General features: G+C 64.8%; 5 protein-coding genes across 5 annotated transcripts in view; 3 read left to right on the top strand and 2 right to left on the bottom strand.

Annotated features, from left to right (window-relative positions):
- The window catches only part of EMIHUDRAFT_455953 (hypothetical protein), a gene marked incomplete at its 5' end in the record, with an annotated part of 3,500 nt that extends 2,326 nt beyond the window's left edge, over nucleotides 1–1,174 (top strand). The window contains 3 exons of the mRNA XM_005785138.1: nucleotides 41–84; nucleotides 155–509; nucleotides 1,018–1,174. Of these exons, the coding sequence (XP_005785195.1) occupies nucleotides 41–84; nucleotides 155–494 (384 nt within the window). The 3' untranslated portion in view covers nucleotides 495–509; nucleotides 1,018–1,174. The remainder of the gene's footprint in view (nucleotides 1–40; nucleotides 85–154; nucleotides 510–1,017) is intronic.
- Nucleotides 1,175–1,218: 44 nt separating this feature from the next.
- Nucleotides 1,219–2,111, bottom strand: EMIHUDRAFT_467905 (hypothetical protein; the record flags this gene model as incomplete). Its single annotated transcript, XM_005785137.1, has 2 exons — nucleotides 1,219–1,775; nucleotides 2,044–2,111. The coding sequence occupies 2 exons, from the start codon at nucleotides 2,109–2,111 to the stop codon at nucleotides 1,382–1,384; spliced, it is 462 nt and encodes a 153-aa protein (XP_005785194.1). The 3' UTR covers nucleotides 1,219–1,381.
- Nucleotides 2,112–2,939: 828 nt separating this feature from the next.
- Nucleotides 2,940–4,308, top strand: EMIHUDRAFT_230341 (hypothetical protein; the record flags this gene model as incomplete). Its single annotated transcript, XM_005785136.1, has 2 exons — nucleotides 2,940–3,315; nucleotides 4,271–4,308. 2 exons carry the CDS (start codon nucleotides 2,940–2,942, stop codon nucleotides 4,306–4,308), a joined length of 414 nt encoding a protein of 137 aa, XP_005785193.1.
- Nucleotides 4,309–4,681: 373 nt separating this feature from the next.
- On the bottom strand, nucleotides 4,682–5,782 carry EMIHUDRAFT_455951 (hypothetical protein; the record flags this gene model as incomplete). The annotated part of the gene is made up of 6 exons (XM_005785135.1): nucleotides 4,682–4,696; nucleotides 4,781–4,858; nucleotides 4,953–5,008; nucleotides 5,076–5,220; nucleotides 5,329–5,517; nucleotides 5,657–5,782. 6 exons carry the CDS (start codon nucleotides 5,780–5,782, stop codon nucleotides 4,682–4,684), a joined length of 609 nt encoding a protein of 202 aa, XP_005785192.1.
- A 194-nt stretch (nucleotides 5,783–5,976) lies between these two features.
- Nucleotides 5,977–6,740, top strand: EMIHUDRAFT_112111 (hypothetical protein; the record flags this gene model as incomplete). The annotated part of the gene is made up of 3 exons (XM_005785134.1): nucleotides 5,977–6,389; nucleotides 6,599–6,667; nucleotides 6,716–6,740. The coding sequence occupies 3 exons, from the start codon at nucleotides 5,977–5,979 to the stop codon at nucleotides 6,738–6,740; spliced, it is 507 nt and encodes a 168-aa protein (XP_005785191.1).
- Nucleotides 6,741–7,182: the final 442 nt, after the last annotated feature.

Here is a 7,182-nt window from a genome sequence, read left to right as displayed (position 1 = left end):
CGTGGGCGACGCGCTGTCGCTGGCGTCGCACCGCCCGGAGGTAGTGGCGGCGTGGCTGTGGTGCGGTGTCGTGACGACGGCGGGGTGCCTGCCTCGCCACGGCGCCTGCCCACCTCCTCCCGCGCAGCCGCGCAGCAGCGAGAGTGTTGTGTAGGTGCGGCTTCGCCGAGGCGCAGGTTCTGTCCACTCTCTCCGCGAGCGACGCGATGGTCATTTTCTCGACGGAGCCGCTCTGGGCGGCCGCCTTCGCGTGGTTCGCGCTGCACGAGGAGATGAGCCCGCTGGGCTACCTCGGCGGAGGCGTCATTGTCGCCGCCTGCATTCTCTCCTCCGGAGCACTGGGCCCTTCGGACTCCGCCCGCGAGGGCGAGATTGCGATCTCCCCGTTGCCCGAGGGCGGGGCTGCGGGGATTGCGCACAGGGGGGCGCCGGAGGTGGCGCCGGATGACCGGTGGAGGAGCGAGCTCGATGACGGCGGCGCCAAGGCGCGGTGAGGCACAGTTAATACAGTACGACACTTAGGGTACCCCTAGGGTTCTGAGGGCCGGATTTTTTAAAGACCTTTTAAGAAATGAGGAGGTTTGGGGGCTCAGATTGTCATTTAAGAGATTGCAGGCACGGGGGGTCTCTCTTTTAAGACCGTTTAAGAAAATCGGCCTCACCGGCACGCGTCGCTGCGCGGAGGCTGCGTTCCGCGCCGTTTTCTCCAATACTGCCGTCATTAGGCACAAACCCGCCTCTGAAGACACATCTGTAAGTCTGGTGCACTGGCAGGAGCCATACTCGCATAGGGGACGCGTGCCAGCTGACTGTAGCCAGCTTCCCCCGGCCTCCGGCGTCTACTGGGGAGCCTCCCGGACCATCGACCTCGGGAGCTCTCCCGCAGCGTTTAAGCGTTTAAGACCGTTTAAGGAATTGGCGGCCCAGCAGCTCTTAAAACCGGCCTAGGCCGGTTTTAAGCCGTTTAAGCCGCAGGCGCCCCAGGGCCCACCCTTTTAAGCCTAGGGGTACCCTAAGGTACGACACTCGCAGGCGCTCCACCTAGAACGCCGAACTCCACCCACCACCCTCTCGTTTTGAGGGGGCATCTCCGATCTCGTCGTCGTTCACAAGCCGAAGCCCTCGTGTCTGCGTGTCCTTCCGGTCGCGTTATGAGAAGCAATTCTGAAAGAGCCGTAAAAATCTACTATGTACTTAACATTACGGCTCTCTCCATTGAACTCTATCATTGTCGATTTTGCTCATTTTGCTCTCACAGTCACAGCACACAGAGGTCAGGGAGAAGCAGCGAGAGCCGAGACATGCTGACGAGACCAGACACAAGGTGAAGGCTGAAGGCTGAAAGTGAAGCCCTCGTTCCTCGCCCGCTTCCGATCGCCTCTCACAACACAAAGTCCTTGCCCGCCTGGGGGTGCGCCCTCCCCCCGACGTGGGCCCGTAGGCCCTGGTAGGAGCCACGCTCCGCCGGGCCGCTGCACTCGCCGTTGCAAAAGGCGACGAGGCCGATGGCGTGAGTGTAGTGGGCATACAGCCCCGCAGTCACGGCGAAGACAAACGTGTACCTCATAAAGGTCGTCCAGCCGCTCGCAGGCGGCGCTACCGTCGAGCCGTCCTCGGTGCGCTCGTCATACCGATCTTCGTCGCCCGCCTGCTCGAGGGAGGCTGCGTCCGGGCTGACCGACGTGACCGTCTCGCTGCCGTCGTCGTCGTCGTAGTGCACCCTCCCCACGCCCGCGAGCGGGTCGAGGTTCATCCCCACCTCCGAGGTGCGCAACCTATTCGCACGCAAGACATCCTGAAGATGCGCTGTTCGTGCGAGGGGCGCGCCGTCCGGAGGGCGCGCAGCCTCGATGACGCGTCGCCCAGCTGAGCCTGGAGCGCCTACCTCGGCAGCACCGCCACCTCAGAGGCCTTGGCATCAGGTCAGGGCCAGAGCCAGAGCTAGCGTTCGGTTCGAGAAGCTAGGGCCGGATCGCGCGCCTCGACAACGTCGCCGGCGGACGCCTCGCCCTCGCCCTCCGCGGCGGCGACGTCGAGAGCCACCTGCAGCGATCCCTGCGTGCGCCTCGCCTCCACCACTGCCACTCGATCGGGTGGCAGCCCCAACGCATCCCGTACCTCGAGCTCGAACGCCGTAGCGATGCGGCCGCTCTGGGCCGCCACCGCCGGGTCCTCACGCGCGGAAAGGTGTCCTTTTTTTTTTAATTTGGAGGGGCAACGCAAGGGTACGGAGGGGCACCGCAAGTAGAACTCGGTTTCCTTTCTTCCTTTCCGTCAACCCCCCGCAAGGCGCAACACACACGCACGCACGCACGCACGCACGCCGGCACACACACACACACACACACACACACACACACACACACACACACACACACACACACACACACACACACAGAGAGAGAGAGAGAGAGAGAGAGAGAGAGAGAGAGAGAGAGAGAAGAGACCTGTTGGACCTTCTTTTGTACACATAGTTGGGCCTACCTAGTTACACACCGGTCAGATCCTCCGAGATTTTGCAGGAAGTGACCGGGAACGGTCTCATGGCCCGAGTTACTTTTCTAGTATTACTTCGGCGATCTAGCAACGATTGGTGTTGGAAGGGCCGGCCGGAAAGCGGGGAAAGCATGTTCGTCGGCTCGTCTCTCGATTCTCACCCGGTTTCTCATAAACGACCTCGACTTCCGCTGTCACAGCTGCGCGCTATTGGAACCGTGACAGCCCAGGAGACGCAGCACGACCGGCCCGTTCGCCGGCCCGTTCGGCCCCAAACATTTTACGATGCTGAGACAACGCAACCGACCTGCTGGGGTGCTCAAATCAGTGGCACAGAGTGTCCTGCCGGCAACTACCAACCTCTGTTGCAAAGTCCCTTCTTCGTTCACTTCTGCGCTCACTGCCAACACCACGGCATTCCTGTGCCCCTCTCGCGCATCCGCATGCTGCCCAGGCAGGCCGATATCGACAACAGGGCGTCAAACGGACCGTGGAGCACGGAGCCTAGCAGCGGTGGCCTCAGTCCACCCCCGTATCGCATCATCAACCAGACTGGTAGATGCACTGGAAAGAGGATGATTGTCTTTGCTGCGCCACTGGAGGAGTCCCACCTCTGGACTCAACAGACCAATGCGGTCGTGGAGCCTGGCCTCAGACTTCCCCCGTATCGCGTTGAGCCGCTGGAGCTGCTACCGGTGTCGCCAGAATTCATCCGGACCAGTGTTCATACTGGGATCGAATACGTCAACTTGTTCCTCTCGAAAGGGACACTATGCCCGGCCCGCGCCGCTAAAAAACTTTCGACGCTGCCGATTATTGGTGGCTCTGCTGACGCCGCAAATCCTAGCGGCGGCCCTGCGGCTGTGTCTTCGTCGGCGGTGGCGGTGGTGGCGGCGGCGGCGGCGGCGGCGGCGGTGGCGACGGCGACGGCGGAGCGTGCTGCTCCCTGCCCTTCTCGCCCCCCTCCCGATGCTACTGCTACTGCTGCTCCTCCCGCTGCCACCGCCTACCTGCACGGCGCAACTGGCCCGTCGGTTATTGGTGGCTCTGCTGACGCCGCAAATGCCACCGGCGGCCCTGCGGCTTCAGCATCGGCATCGTCGTCGTCGTCGGCGGCGGTGGCGGTGGCGACGACGGCGGCGGTGGCAGCGGCGGCGGTGGCGACGGCGACGGCGGAGCCTGCTGCTCCCTGCCCTTCTCGCCCCCCTCCCGATGCTACTGCTACTGCTGCTCCTCCCGCTGCCACCGCCTACCTGCACGGCGCAACTGGCCCGTCGGTTATTGGTGGCTCTGCTGACGCCGCAAATGCCACCGGCGGCCCTGCGGCTTCAGCGTCGGCATCGTCGTCGGCGGCGGCGGCGGTGGCGGTGGCGACGACGGCGGCGGTGGCAGCGGCGGCGGTGGCGACGGCGACGGCGGAGCCTGCTGCTCCCTGCCCTTCTCGCCCCCCTCCCGATGCTACTGCTACTGCTGCTCCTCCCGCTGCCACCGCCTACCTGCACGGCGCAACTGTGCTAAGCCGCCCTGCCTGGCCCTCATCGACTCGCTCGCTTATCGCACCGCCGGGACCGCCGAACGCAAACGCAAACGCCGACGATGTCTTTGCGGGCACCGTCCGACATCCGCCATCCTCACTGTTCCCATCAGCCGCGCACAAAGTGCTGAGACCAGTGGCTCGGCGCCCGCCCCCGATTCCGCCTACGGTTCTTGCGGAGCTCAGTTGCAGCGGCCTCCTCTTTCGAGCTCCGCGCCAGCCGCAGAAGATGGTGGGTAGGCAAGTGCTCGAGCCTCCGCCTGTCTCGGCCTCGCTAAGCCTGCCCATAGGGATAGGCTGGCCCATAGCGGCTTCCATAGGGGGTCAGCGTCATGGTCAGGGAAGCCGAGAACGGCGAGAAGAGTAAATGAATAAAAGAGAGCCGTATAGCTACGGAGGCTTTAGACACGGGGCATTTCGACTAATCACTAAAAAAGACGTGAAAAGTCTTCCGCCTTACGGTACGGGGTCCACGTCCAGAGGCGCAGAGGGACTTGGTGGGCCAGAGCCCAGAGCGCAGAGCCACAGAGGTAAATGCACGCGGGCAAGATCGAAGTTAAGGTTCACAGTAGAAAGGGATTTTTTCTTTACGAAAATCCAGTAATACGCGTGTGGGATGCTGCACGACGGATTTATATGCCCGCCACGGGCTCACAGCGCCCGCGCCTTGCGCAGCATCGGCACGAGCTCGCCGCTCGCCACCAGCCCGGCGAGGCCGCCCGCGGGCCCGCCGGTTGTGTAGCCGCCCACCCACTCGCCGCCGATGAAGACGTGCGGCAACGAACCCTGCCCATACAGCTTGCGCAGCTCGACCCGCGTGGCGGAGCCCTGGGCGGCAGTGGGGGCGCACACTGGTGGGGGGCGGCGGTGGGGGGCGTACATTGGTCTCGGGGCGATATCGGGTCATCTCCGGCAATCTAGCCTTGCCGCCGAGCGCGAACCACTCCGCTCCCAACTCGACGTTCTTGAACTGGCAGCCTAATCTCGGGCAATCTCGGGTGATATCGGGGAGCGTTTTCACGCTCGGTGTCCTTGAGCTGTCAGCCTGTCGACTCGAGGATGGCGACCACCTCGGACGAGAATGGGGAGAGGCCGTAGGTGTACACCACGACGGGCGCGGACGCAACGGTGGAGGCGATCTCTGCCCGCACCTCCTCCGGGTCGTAGCTGCCGAAGTTGGTCAGCGCGGCCTGCGGAGGTGGGAGGCGAGTATTGTGCGGGTGGGTGTGGTGAATCCGTGTGCACCACTGCCCGAGCGCCGGCGAAGTGGGAGTGTGAGCAGTGTGGCGTGGAGCCGCCTGCAAGTCCGCCTCCACAGAGAAGACGGGTCCGAGCAGCGGCATCGCCTTGCCGGCCGCAGAGATGGCGGCCGTCGGCTCGCGGACCTCGATCACAGGAGGCTCGGCGCCGGCCGGGACGATCTTGCCGACAAAGTCGCTCCACGCCTCTTGCACCGAGGCGATGGCATCGTCCGGCTTCTCGAGGTTCTACGGATGACGGCATGTGCAGGGAACAGGGTGACGGCACGCAGGCGGCACCCAGCAGCGGCAGCGGCTACACAGCACTGCTACTACTAGGTGCGTACCGGAAACGCATCCTTCAGCACTGCTACTACTAGGTGCGTACCGGAAACGCATCCTTCAGAAACTTGGGCATCATGACTGGCGGGCTGGCACGAGGGGCTTGCACGACGGCTGGCGGCGTGCCGCCGACGACGAGCGCAGAGGGCTGGAGCGCGAGGGCAAAAAGCATAGCGATTCGGAAAGTGCCTCGAACGGTAAGAAGAAAAATAGCAGAAGCTCGTTTATGCGGGAACGGGAGCGGTGGGATGGCCCGCCGCTGCACAACCCCCACGGGAGGTCGCGACAGATCATTTATGCAATAAAAAAACGCAAGACGCTCGTAACCGCGCTCGCCACCGCGCTCGCCGATACGTATACTCGTACATGTCATCTCTCGCTGCGCTGGCGCTCGCCGGCGCCGGCGCCTGCGCTCGCGCCGGCGGCGGCCGCGCCCTCGGGCCGAGGCTGCATGTGCCTCAGCCTCTCGCCGCCGGCTGCGGCGTCGGCCTACCCGAGGCGCAGCGGCACTACCTCTTCTCGGTGATGCGGCTGCGCGAGGGCGGCCGCGCGCGCCTCTTCAACGCGGACGACGGCGAGTTTGAGGCCGTCGTCGACGCCATCGGCAAGCGCGAGTGCCGCGTCTCGCTGCTGTCGCGGTTGCGGCCTCCTCCGGCGCCAGAGGAAGGCGGAGGGCCGACGCTGCTGTTCGGCGTGCTCAAGGGCGCCCGACTGCCCACGCTGGTCGAGAAGGCGACCGAGCTCGGCGCCGGAGCCCTCCAGCCGGTCCTGTGCGAGAGGTGCGCCGCCCTAGAGGGAGTACTGACGAGCGCTCGAGAGGACACGTACTCAGCTGCATCCGCTCAGCGGTATTCGCTTTGTTCGCTGTATTCGTCTCCCTTGCATGCGCGCGGTGCTCCGAGTAGCTGTGTATTCACATAGGTCCGCCGCCCTGTCTCTCCACCTCAGCTTTGAGCAGCGTCTCTTCACGCCTCCAGCTGTGAACTAGGTGCGCCGCCCGCTCTCTCAACCTCGACCGCCTCTCCGCCATCGCGACAGAGGCGCGGGCGCCGCAGCGGTGGAGCGAGCTGTGCCCCCTTCCCCTCACGCCGCCTGCGTCGAGTAGGCGGCCGAGCAGAGCGGCCGGCTGACTGTGCCGGTCCTCTCGCCGCCGCTGCGCCTCGAGGCGAGAGCATGAGAGAGAGAAAGAGAGGCAGAGAGGCAGAGGGAGAGAGGCAGAGGGAGAGGAGGCACAGAGAGAGGCAGAGAGAGAGGACTGGAGGGGGGCGTGGGTTGGCCCGAGGCTGGCCCGGTGATGCACAGGCGGCGCTCGCGGAGTGGGATGCGTCTCGACCGCTCTGGGCATGCGACGAGCGTGGCGGAGGGACGCCGCTTGCGAGGGCGGCGAGGGAGGCGGGGAGCGGCGCGCTGCGATCTGCCGGCTTGCTGGTCGGTCCGGAAGGCGCTCTCTCTCCGCTCTCGCTCTCGCTCTCGCTCTCGCTCTCGCTCTCGCTCTCGCTCTCGCTCTCGCTCTCTCGCTCTCTCGCTCTCCCTCTCCCTCTCCCTCTCCCTCTCCCTCTCCCTCTCGCTCTC

The sequence above is a fragment of the Emiliania huxleyi genome, assembly GCF_000372725.1.
Source record: "Emiliania huxleyi CCMP1516 chromosome Unknown EMIHUscaffold_163, whole genome shotgun sequence".
Classification (NCBI taxonomy): Eukaryota; Haptophyta; order Isochrysidales; family Noelaerhabdaceae; genus Emiliania; species Emiliania huxleyi.
The sequence above is the reverse complement of the archived record's forward strand: the minus strand, read 5'-3'. Positions and strand labels throughout refer to the sequence as shown.